General features: G+C 41.4%; 1 protein-coding gene across 2 annotated transcripts in view; it reads left to right on the top strand.

Annotated features, from left to right (window-relative positions):
• The window catches only part of LOC118220194 (guanylate-binding protein 1-like), a 122,436-nt gene that overhangs the window by 83,367 nt on the left and 26,178 nt on the right, over window positions 1-12,891 (top strand). For both annotated transcript variants that reach the window (XM_035403923.1, XM_035403907.1), the window contains exons 11-19: window positions 2,870-3,071; window positions 3,348-3,475; window positions 3,933-4,042; window positions 4,534-4,724; window positions 7,282-7,524; window positions 7,957-8,237; window positions 8,407-8,619; window positions 8,791-8,893; window positions 9,744-9,937. In XM_035403923.1, coding sequence (XP_035259814.1) covers window positions 2,870-3,071; window positions 3,348-3,475; window positions 3,933-4,042; window positions 4,534-4,724; window positions 7,282-7,524; window positions 7,957-8,237; window positions 8,407-8,619; window positions 8,791-8,893; window positions 9,744-9,937 — 1,665 coding nt within the window. The remainder of the gene's footprint in view (window positions 1-2,869; window positions 3,072-3,347; window positions 3,476-3,932; window positions 4,043-4,533; window positions 4,725-7,281; window positions 7,525-7,956; window positions 8,238-8,406; window positions 8,620-8,790; window positions 8,894-9,743; window positions 9,938-12,891) is intronic.

The raw sequence follows: 12,891 nt of genomic DNA on the forward strand, positions 1-12,891 counted from the left end.
ACATTCATTCCATAACCTCTAACCCTAACCCTAACCCAAACCAATACATGCCTAACCCTAAGTCCTAACCCTAAAACAGCCTCTTGAACTTGTGGGGACCAGCAAAAGGTCCCCACCTTGCGTAATTTTCCTCATCCTTCTATCCTTGTGGGGACATTTGGTTCTCACAAAGATAATAAAAATAAGTAATACATGCCGATACACACACACACACACACACACACACATTTCACCCCAATCTAACACACAAATACACACATACATACAAACACTCTTTCTCCTTATTATCCATTATCCCTACCTCACCTGTAAAGTGCGAGAAAGTGCAGATATGCCGAACTGTTGGTGATCAAGTATAGGGCCCTTCAATTGTCCAAGTTCGTCTTCACAGACACCACAGCCCTAGTGTCTCATGAGCACTCTCCATAAAAATGCCGAAATCAGCACCAGAGAGGACCAGAAACCAAGCATGATCCTAGATTACAATGCCACCGAAGATGGGGTGGAACAACTTGGACAAAGTAACGGGGTTCTACAGCACCAAGCGAATGACTGCGCGCTGGCCTTTAGGCATCTTTTATAAAATAATTGATGGAACGGCTTACAATGCATTCATCATCTGGACGGAGATTTTTCCTGAGTGGAATGTGTCAAAGCTGTACAAGAGGCGCATCTTCCACGAGAAGCTGGGGAAGGCACTCGTGGTACCGCCTATACAATGGAGGCAGCACAAGGACCCCAGCCACTGCAGCCACAGTGAGGGAGATCCAGGAGAGGGCTGCACCTAGTACACCAGTGCCTGAGGTAAGTAAGTGTGTGTGTGTGTGTGTGTGTGTGCGTGTCAGGGGATCGGGATCAGCAAAAAGACAGGTTAGGTTGCTGCTGGGGGAAGAAGGAAGTGGAAATGGTGCCAGGTCTGCATGACGTCAAGATGAGCATGACATGTGTGACGTGCAAAATTCATTTGCACAAAGCATACCATGATGACTTGTCCCTCATGTGCTGTGTAGATACACAGATACACACACACACGCCTCATTCATATTGCTCATCTCTTTGTTCATTTCTGGTTCTAAACATTCTAAACATTGCATAAATAAAGATTACAATAAAAATCCTTATGACTCATTTGGCTTGATTTTAAGTGAACGGGTCAATTTGACCCTGAACAGAAGAGGTGTCTCATCTCTATTTAGCAACATCACCCCATGGAAAAAAAAAATGTTTAAAAATGTAAAACAAATTTAAAATTAAATGTTATATAAAACTAGTGTATTTCATATCTTGGTTTTTCCAATATACAGAAAAAAGAGTTTGAACGTGTATTTTTTATGAAAAACGAGTGAATTATCCTAATGAAACCATGATCTGTGAGAGGTGAATAACACCATTGCACTAAATTTTGATGGAATGGTTAGTAATTAGGTAAAATAATGGTTGTTGGTAATGTATTAGCGACCCCCACAGATGTATGATTTTACTGCTTTCATGGGAGCTCAGACCCCTCCTTATGGGAGCTCAGCTCCCATTAGCTCCCACATAACCCGAACCCTGCTTAGGGTCCATCCAGTACGCCTATTCTTTGCGCATTAAATCCGTTAATCTTTGTATTTTCAGTCGTCTTGGTATTTTCACCACTAATATACAAGCCAAACAAGTTAGACCCGTGCACCACTGACTATTCTGAGAAGCAATCCACAAGTAGGCTAGGCTACTAACACCGAACGATCGAAAATGAAACCAAACCTGAAGCGGTTTCTCCTTTCACTCTCTGATCATTAAGTGCTTGTTATCCGCAGAAGAGGTGCACTCAGAGCCTGCCTGTGAAAAGTCAACTAATAGTAAGAGATGCAATTTTGCTCTATTATTCTTGGTCCTGTCCCTCTTTTTCTTCTTCTTCTTACCAGCAACATATAGGCTGAGTTGAAATGGCATGCGATTCGTGAACTCTCCGCAATCCTTTATTTATGTAGGTCTACCAGATTTATGTACCAGACTGAAATGAAATTCCGATCTTTGTACAATGTAAATTTGACGAAAACATCATTGTAGCACGGAAACACAAACATTACCGTTTCTGCGTAGGAAAACGTCCGTCTTTCAACAAGAACTCAAAATAAACTTAAAGCTAAATAAATAAATGGTTACTAAAATTTTTTTTAAGACCAAGACATACTGAATCCTTCCAGAATACCTTGAGGGTTGATTCCTCAGCAACATTTTTCAGCATATTTCAAGATGTTTGCCGAATAGCACAACGTAGCTTATTCATAGAATACATCAGAACCATGAAATGTATTTGTAGCATAATAACTGTCACTTTACCGGCATTTAGCAGACGCTCTTATCCACATCTTTTCTAGGGAACAACGACAATACAAATAGAATCATATAATCAGTATTGCCCAAAAGCATTTGAGTTCACAACTGGATTGCGCACAATTCCTTAATAATTAAAAATTGGCAATGTGACAGCCTACCACGCAATTACAGAAAACTGTTTTACCGCATATGTCCATAGGAGGGAGACATGTTTCAGTAAAAATCGATCACTTTGGTTGGCCAACCTTCGTGAAGGCAAATTATGCAGTTAAACACTCACCTACTTCCTTTGCCTTGAAATGGATGTTGACTTAAGGTATGAATAAATACCATCAGACCTGTGGAACTGGAGAAGCAGGGTTTATTACAACTTTATTCTGAGTTAAATTTGGGTATTTTGTGTAGTGGTGGCAAAATGGAAGCAAAAACTTGTCTGGCCACAGCTCACTGCCCAGTATTCTTTAAATACTCAGAAGTCAACTATACCTATTCCAAATGTCCCCCTTGTAACTACCCTGTATTTCTCCTTCTATGTGTGTTTGTGCAGAGCATCATGTCTAGTGGCACTGTTTCAATGCGTGAACCAATCTGTCTGGTTGAAAACGAGCAGGACGGGAACCTGCGCCTCGTGCCAGAGGCTGTAGAGATCCTGAAACAGATAGATCAGCCTGTGGTTGTTGTGGCAATAGTGGGTCTGTACCGCACTGGGAAGTCATACTTGATGAACAAGCTGGCTGGGAAGAGAAAGGGTGAGACTGTCATTTCCCATTAGAAATAGTAACGCCATAACCAATTTTCCCACCTGTGGAATTTCTACGTAACAAGCACATGCATATTCATTTACATGTAAGAGCGCAGTCATATTTTAAGTAATGGAAAGAAAGTACCTCAAAATGTCATAAAAATGATATAAAAGATCCAGGCAAAGAACAGAGGAAATAATAATAATAATAATAATAATAAAAATAATAATAATAATAACTGATTCAGCCCTGAACTTGGTCCTGTCCTATCTACCACTTAAGGATTTGCCCTCGGATCCACCATACAGTCAAAGACGAAGGGCATATGGATGTGGTGCGTCCCTCACCCGAAAAAAGCGAACCACACCCTGGTGTTGCTGGACACCGAAGGGTTGGGGGATGTGGAGAAGGTGAGGGATTCAATGTTTTCTGCCTCCAACATGAATAGACAAATACAAAAGTATGCCCCGTTTTTTGAATAAACGTTCGATTTGCCGTGTCGCAGTCCATCTGCCCATACATTGTCACCGTCCTTCCACGTGGAGATCCACATTTATTTTCTGCAGTTTCTTCAAAACACATATGAATATAGTAACTGTTTGTTAAGTCAGTTTTCTTTTGTCTCAACATGATACAGACACATGCTTAATCACCCACCTTTGGTCCTCGTGACTCGTATTCATAGCTCACATTGTCACTCTGGATAAGGTTGCATGACATTACATCAGACTACATTGTCCATGTAAGAGCGCCAATGCGTGTAATGCGGCGTTCACGTAATCAGGTAATGGGGACTCCCACCTCCCACCAGCTGACAGAGTGCGAGGTCTGATGCTGGGAAATCTTCCGTTTTTGTTGTCTACCCAGGGAGATGCGAAGAACGACAACTGGGTCTTTTCTCTGGCGGTCCTCCTGAGCAGCACGCTGGTGTACAACAGCATCGGGACCATCGACAATGACGCTTTGCAGCGGCTTCAGTATCCTGTACTGGGGCCACTTCCCATTTAGCTGCCCTTTCTGTGGCCACCCCACTAGTGTGATAATATAACAAAACAAAAAAAAAATGATGAATACAAAAAATGACATCATCATTCATAATAATAGAGTTTATACTTTTTAGGCATTTGGTAGATCATTTTAGCCAAAGTGGCTTACAAAAGGAACATTTAATATGTAGGCAATGTTACTTTGAAATCAGAGCCATTGTCCAGAAATGATTTATCATATTCATACAATGGTTTTCATGCAGAACTTTTGAAGTTCTTGTTCAGATTTAACATTTCTGTGATACATATTATTCTTTCAAAAAAATGTTCCAAATGATATATTTAACAAATATTATTTTTAAATAATATTTGTTTGTGTTTATTATTTTTAATATAAACATTGAAAACCTTCTTAGTTTGGAATGCATAGCTTTGCATGGATGCCCCTGTTGTTGGTTTTTCTTGTACTACTGACCCTCCAGCTATGTGACGGAACTGACGGACCACATCAAGGTGAAATCGCAGGCCGGGGACGAGGACGAGTCCCCTGAGTTTATGCGCTTCTTCCCCTCCTTTGTGTGGACAGTTCGAGACTTCACCTTGGAGCTGGTGCATGATGGGAACCAGATAACCGCTGACCAATACCTGGAAAACGCTCTCAAGCTGAAATCTGGTGAGGCACTGAAAATTTGTAGTCAGATAGCGGTTTGAATGTATATACACACACAGTATGTATGCGGCATACTAGGCTATTCATTTCCCAGTTTTCATCTAAAGACTGTTGTCCTTCTGTTGGGAGGAAATTGCAATATCTCTAAGGTACTTCAGATAGAATACTGCGGATGAGTCCTATTTGTTAAGGTTTTCACTATTTAGTTACCTCATTTCAGAATTATTAAGAGACATTTTATAACTTTGGTTCAAATAATTATAGTCCGGCACAGACAGAGCTGACCACGAGGAGAACAGCCAAGCAACCACCAAGTAACCAGCCAAGCAGCCAGCCTAGCAACCAGCCAAGCAACCAGCTGAGCAACCAGTAGAGACTGGGTCCTAATCAGATGTGGTCAGCAGTAAGCCTGCCTTTGATGCTGAACCAGTCAGCAGTGTGATAAATCCTTCCATTAATACCATTGGTCTGTGAGAGACTAACTTGACAGATAGTGCGTTCCACATTTCAGACACTTTGGTCAAGTTAATGCTAGTTTGCGGAGGCCCGCAAACTAGCATTAACTTGACCAAAGTGTCTGAAAGGGAAGGGTGTAACATTGCTGCTTGTTCGCCGCTGCATCAGAGCGGGCAAGATGGCGGCCTCTCACTGGGAGGGCCTGGTTAAAAAAAGAGTGTTGGTTCTGCCAAGTTCCCACGTCACCCAGCCGATTGGCAGCCCTTAATCGAGAATGCCTTCTGTTGGCTTCTGTAGAACAACTTTGATCACTATTGGCGAGACGTCGTGAGGAAGAGTCTCCATGAAGTAGATGAGACAGTTAGTGGTCGGATGGAGGAAGCTGAGCAAGATTTTAGACACCACTTCACAAAGACACATTCACTCGTTGGTCTTAACGATTTAACAAGTACAAGCAACCAATGATCAGTCAATCAATCAATCAATCAATCAAATTTTATTTGTATAGGGTATTTTACAACAGTTTTCACAATACAGACAACCCTAGCCTAAACCCCCACAGGAGCAAGCCTAAAGCTGGCAGTATACTCAGTAAGAAGAAAGAACTTCAGGATTGAGAACCAGCGGCGAACATGTCCACGAACACTGTTGTCGGTATACTCAGTGAGAACACTGCACCGTTTAAAGTCACTCCACGCTGCTGGTGCGTGAATAATTACGAATAATTACGAGGCAGCTATTAACCGGGACTGGAATCTCAACCAGACCTCCATCTCGCGGCTACGCCATGGATGTATAAAGAGAAGGGCTACGCGAGATCACAACACAAAACAAAAAGTTTAAAGTGGCTTTAGTTTATATAGCTATGCAAAAGAAGAAAAAAGGCGAAGAAGATGGTACGTTCGCCCTCTAATCAGAGTAGGACGGAGAATGGAGTTTTGTCTGCCCATTCGGCAAATGCGAGTTTAGACGAGGCAGTCCACTTTCTCTTATTTCCGCATGTGTATTAGGCGTTTTGATGACTTGCTGAAACGAGTAGCACCATTCATCAAACATGTGGGAACTCACAGAATTCCCATCTCTACAGAAGAGAGATTGGCATTGACTCTCCGTACATTAGCATGTGAATTCAGCCCTCTGAACTCTCAACCGTGACGTAACCAACTATGTGATATTTGGAGCAATAGCTGAGAGGGGGAGGTCGGTGAACAAGAAAGAACTTTTCGAAAAGTTCTCCCTTTAGGCCGTCGCACCCAGCACCGTACGAACACACAACACCGCGTCTTTTTGTTTGTCAGTTGTTCTGATTGCTTCGTTTTGCTCAAAAAGTTCTACTTCATACGAAGTATACTGCCTACTTAAGGCAACTGTGGCGAGGAAAAACTCCCTGTGGTAGATGGGAAGAAACCTTAGAAGGAACCAGGCTCAAGGAGGAAACCCATCCTCCTCTGGTCGGCTCAGGGTGCCGACTGGTGACCAACATGTCAGTCAGTTTTATAGGGTTTATGATGTGGCTCAGATGATGGACAGGGCCGGGTGGCGGTGATGGGGAGCAGCAGGTGGCGACAGATGTGTGCAGGCTGGAGGCAATGACGAGTGGTTCCTGACCGGTTGTGATCAGCAGTCCATCAGCAATCTACAAACATGTGCATATTCCGTGTGGTGTCAGACCTTGGCCATATAATTATTTTTAATATGTTATAACTGGCTATAGACATCAGTAAATTTCCTACATATTTCTTACAATGTCATATTGTATATTTTCACTGATATTTAAAACAAAATTATTTTATATGATTTGTACATTTAGATTAGTGAAGTGCCTCATTGAAAATTCTCAGGGATCTATGGGAGTATTTTCAAATATTCCAGCATCTAAAGGGTTGAAAGGATCTTAAATACATATTTGATCTGGCTTATATAGGTCTTGTAACAGTGCAGTTAAATGGCTGAAAATTTCAGTTTTATTCGACAAGACACAGATTTGTAGTTTTGTTCGAAAGTAGCCTAATAAAGTTGCTTGATGAAGTACGCTATGAGCCAAAAGCTACAAAAGGAAACTGAAAGTTTTTTTTTTTCGTACCGATTTGTCTTTTAAAACAAGGGCATTCGAAGCAAACCACGGACTACAACATGCCACGGGGCAGCCTCCGGAGCTTCTTCCCCACCCGGAAGTGCTTTGTGTTCGACCGTCCCGCCAATGCAGAGAAGATGAAGCACATGGATGACCTGAGCGACGAAGACTTGGAACCCTCCTTCGTGGAGCAAGCCAGGAGCTTCTATAATCACATCATGAGCGAAACCAAAACCAAAACCATGAAAGGGGGCTATTACATGACTGGCAGAAGTGAGTATTGACCAACCACCTGTTATCATCCACTTATTCTTCAGGGAGGTGTTGCAACATATAACTTCCTAAAATCATAAAAATAGATTAACTGAGGTTATGGTAATTCTTTTATTGGATCTCAAAATATTCTGTGCTAGTCCATGATTCTTTGACATGTGTGGGCCTTTGGTCCTTATAAATTCAGTTTGCGTCGTCCGTGGTGTAATTACAGAAAAGCCTTTACCTGTTAGAATGTCATATAAATTCTGCGTTCAGTCATCATGGAAATGAAATGCTGTTGTTATCAGGTGAAGGTTAAAGGATGATAAATCAGAGGCCATGCTCTGTCTTCTGTGCTAAGCCTTTAATAACAAGCGTAAGGTTCATGCCAAGAATCATACATCACTGTGTGTAAAAAAAAAAAAACAGTCTCATCACTGTGTATTGCAGTGCTGGGGAACCTTGCAAAGGTGTTTGTGGACGCTATCTGCAGTGGTCAGGTTCCCTGCCTGGAAAATGCAGTTGTGGCTCTGGCCCAGATTGAGAACTCTAATGCAATAGCTGCTGCTGTGAAGTCCTACAAGGAAGAGATGGCCAGTTGGGTTGCCTTCCCAACTGAAACACAGGAGGAGCTGTCAGGTATACACGGCAATGTCGAGAAAAATGCTGTCGAGATCTTCATGAACCTCTGCTTCAAGGATGAGGATCAGAAAAACCAACTTGAGCTAATGGTAAAGGCATGCAGTCAGTCCCTACTATTCCCCATAAATCAAACTGTACTCTTCATTTTATTGTGTAGTGGACACCATGGCTCAGGGCTGAGGTGCATTGTGGGTAGACAGTATCTGGGCCATAACCTGTGTGTCATCATCATCTGCCTCCTTCTCCTCTTTATTGTAGAAACTGCTGCAGACAGAGTACATGGCAATCTGCGAGAAGAATGTTGTTGAATCGCAGAAGGCTTGCGAGTCCATCATCGGGCAAATATTCGGGCCTCTGGAGAAAAATACTGCATCTGGACAATACATGTCAGTTGGAGGATACCAGCAGTACCGCAAGGCGTTACGAAACGGCATCTCAAAATACAGATCAGCACCGGGAAAAGGAATAAAGGTACAGTACACTGGACAATGTAAACTGGAGGACATCTGATTTATGATCTATCATAGGTGTGTATTGTAATACCCAGGCAGTCCTGCACTTTAATTGGATTGGACTGGATATTTTTAAGTGAATGTTCTCTCTGTTCTTATGAGGGCTGCTCACATGAGTGCTGGGTTACAGGATGAGGAATGTCTAAAGGACTACCTGGCCAAGAAAGAACCTGTTGAGCAAGCCATAATGACTGTGGACCAATCTCTCAGTGATGCACAACGAAAGGAAGAAGGTGATGTCACAAAGGATTCATGGAATGGGTTGGGTTGTATAAATACTTCCCTGTGACACTACATCCTTTTGCAGTATACAACATATATTACTATGGGCTAACAAGATGCCCCACTCTTGTATTCCTTCAGTCTTAAGTTTTTTTGAGGTTCTTGAAAATGTATTTCTCAGATGATGCATCAAGATGGACCATTTCAGCATCAATGGAAGGGAGAGAGAACTACATGCGTTCCTTATAAAAGTTAACAGTACAGAGTTTACCAATTTGTTAGTCCATAGTAGTATCTGTTGATATACTCAGAGGATCTAAAGAGGGGATGGAAATGCATAATTCTACAGACCCACCAGATACTCATCTTTCTATATGTGCTGACACTCATAACCATTACTGAATGCATCGCATTAAAATGAAGAATTTGCATTAAAATACTTATATGGCCAGAACCATTCACCCAAAGCACATTACTCATCTCATGATGAAATAATATTTAATTTTACGGTAAAATTGTTGAACATTGATTACCAAAAAGATATTATTCTACGTAATTATCAATTATGGAAGGCCTATGTAGTCCTGGTCCTGGAAAGCCTAGGGACTGCTGGTTTTTGTTTTTACCTTTAAATGAATAACCATTTCAGAGCAGAGACACAAGGTCGGATAATTTTTCTGTGTGATCACCAGCCATAATTGATCAATTATGTGCTCAGTAACAAAGAAAAACAGCAAACCCTGTTGCTGTCCAGAAACAAGGTTGCAGGCCCCTGATCTATGGCCTTATCTTGTGTATATTGCTTCAATTGACTCATGATTAATCACTGTTGAGCTGACACAGCCTTGCATCTTCCTCCAGAACTTTGGGCAAAAATGGAGGTCATGTATCAAGAGACTCGTGCTTCTGAGGAGCAGAGAAATATCACGGAGAGGCAGCTGATCGACCAGGAGCGAACCTTCGAAGAGAACATGAAGCAGCTGGAGGAAAAGTTGGAGGAGGACAAGAAGAATGCTGCAAAGGAGTTAGACATAGTCCTGAACAGCAAGCTGCAGGTAGATTCTGCAGGCATTTGCACTCAACAAGCTCGTAGACCTGTGGCCAGCTTCTTTGTCAGAGATGCCCTGAGTGATATTGTTGCCTTCGACATTAATACTTCAGTTAAAGATAAGACCTGAGGGGAGGTCTCCAAAAGCCACCCTTATTTCAAGTAACTGTATTGGCCCCCAGTCTGCAGTCAAATACACGGTTAAATCACTTAACTTGGTTTCTTGGATCAAACTTGGTTGCTGATTGTAAGGTGAACACAAAGCCCTGCCAGACCAGTTTCTCTCCAGGACCAGGGTTCGCTACCCCTGAGTTAGAGGTTACATTTTCTGCAGGTGGGAGTGGGGAGAAAAATAAATCAGACAAGTAGAGGAATGATGAAACAAATAATCCCCACAAGCCTGTGACAGAGTGCCAAATTGTGCTTAGCTCAATGACCAAGATTTTTTAAAGTTTGTTGTATGTTTGGTTGATAGTTTGTTGCCAATGCTTTGGCATCCCAGACATGGGAACTGATAACTGGTCTTCCGCTTATACACAAAAAGAAATAACACTGCATTACGCATATGCAAAAGGTTGGGGCACTTACCCAGGTAGAATCTCCTGCAACAGTAGAGAGGAATGCAATCGAGAGAAGAAATGGCTCTCATCATCTTTTGCATAGAAACCAGAGAGGAACTCTACTAATCATAGAGTACCTTGTTGACAACAGATAGAACAACACAGTAAAATTTTAACTCAACTCTATCAACTCTAGTTCATACATCCAATAGGGACCATGTGTTAGAGTTGATTCAACACTGAACATTTTACTGTGCACCATTAGTGACTGGAGGATACTTTCTGGCTCTTCCTATTGGCTGTAGTCACGCAGCCCAGATGCAAAAAGTATCCGCCAGTATCACAGTCAACGTTTTTCTTCTTCATATTACCAGCATACACCTTGCTTGGTGGTTCTCTTCTCTGGTTTCAATACAAAAAAGGTGACCACATTCCGTCGCTATTTTATTATACCTGGAACAGTGCTTTTTTAAGCCATGTCATAACATACCATAATACAATATAATGATGAGAACAGGCCATTCAGCCCAACAATGCTCACCATTTTCCTAACTAAATTGTACCTACAGGCTAGATAGTATCTAATACCAGTGTTTCCTGTGGAATTGATCTCTTGGTGTGGTGGTGGGTGTCCGGATGGGGGGGGGGGGGGGGAGCAAAGGCAAAAAAATTTAAGACTATGAGCACATAACCTCTTGACACTTCTTAAAGGTTTTTTTAAAATATCTAAATCTATCTCATAGCTCTGACGAGCTCTTGATACAAGGAATAACAGTTTGCAAGAGCTAAAAAGTAGTTTTAGATGTACTTTAAAACCATAAAAGGTTTGTTAACCCTTGTATTGTTTGTAAATATTGAAGCAAAATAGGCCTGTATTTTGAGTTATGGTGGGGTGAGAACAATTAAAAGAGCACATTGTCCATCTAGAAGTTCTATCTTCAAGAATAGAGGACTATATAACTAAAATTGATACTCAAGAAAAGTTACATATTGCACTTTAAAAGGGACACTTCTGCTAAATTAACTCAATTACCATGACAAAATAGTACTTAGAATGTTTTATCTTTTTATTTAACAATATAATTTGAGCTGGGTCCACATTCAAAGCCCTCTCTCTCTGTCTCTCTCACACTCAATGACAGAGTTTACATGCATTGCCATGCAAAAAAAAGGAAAAAGTGAGAAAAATGGCTTTAAAGATTCTGTTCTGTTACATTCTAATTCTACTGAGAAGCATGATACAAAAATTTCCTAACTAACTTAGATGCTTGATTAATGTATTTTTTCTTAGCTAGTTTTATCTGTATTCATTTCTGGACACTGCAGCAGCTTGTGAGACTGCTCCTCTAGTTATCATCATAATCGTCATTAGAACGCAGCCTTCTTTGTCAGCTGTAGCAACTGTAGCCTAACTCTCAGTTTTGCTAGCTCACTACATTCACAAAACCTTAAAAATAAACACGTTCCCTTTCGTTTTCATGGGAAAAATCACCATGTTGTAGTGTGGAAATGGAAGTAGTTGAATCACTCAAACATTTTAAATGCCCTAAAAAAAATTTTTTTAATTCGCGCTGTTTTGACGATTTGCCAACAATTTGCGGCCGCGACATCTGACGGGCTTCTCCAGGTCACCATTTTAATCAGATGTATTGTACCTTTATAACAGTAGCTCTAGATTAAAAAAAAAAAAAGGTAGGCACGTAGCCTACGTAGCTCAACTGGAACAGGTTCCGCTTCGGTTCAAACAAACACTGTTTATTTTCAGATAACGTTACATATTTATTTTTTACTTGTCCGATCAGACAACTGCATGAGGCATTCCACTTTCCCGATCAGAGTTAGGATCCGCCAGTTGTCATCACCGAATGACAGTTAACGCCAGTGCTTCAGATGGGCAGGAGCTGTCGGGACTTGTATATGAGTACCGACTGTTCTTTTGATTACCAACATTAATTTATTTTAAACAGTATGTAATTTGAGGAGTAGGTACCGGCACTTATTTTGGTCTAATTAAAACACTGGTTAACACTATGGTATTTTTGTAATATTTGAAGCGTCGCTACCTACCTTTTCCTTGTCTTTCGGTGGCTGAAGAAAAAAAAGTGACGCTTTGACAGACCGTGCGACATTAGCGCGCTGCAAGTCTTCCGACGGCCTCAGAAAGGAGCAAGCATATATATACATTTTATTTTATTATTATTTTTAATTATTATGGTGTGGCGGCAAGGATTTTGCTGTGGCGCCACACCACGGCAAAACCTTACTAGCGGAAACGTTGAATACCTTATCAAGTCTGGTCTTGAAAACCACCCATTTTCACCTCTACTACAACACCGGGCAAGCTATTCCACGCATTGACTGCATGAAAAAATGCTTCCTACTGTCTGTGTGGAACTTACCT

Source organism: Anguilla anguilla, chromosome 1, assembly GCF_013347855.1.
Source record: "Anguilla anguilla isolate fAngAng1 chromosome 1, fAngAng1.pri, whole genome shotgun sequence".
Lineage (NCBI taxonomy): Eukaryota > Metazoa > Chordata > Actinopteri > Anguilliformes > Anguillidae > Anguilla > Anguilla anguilla.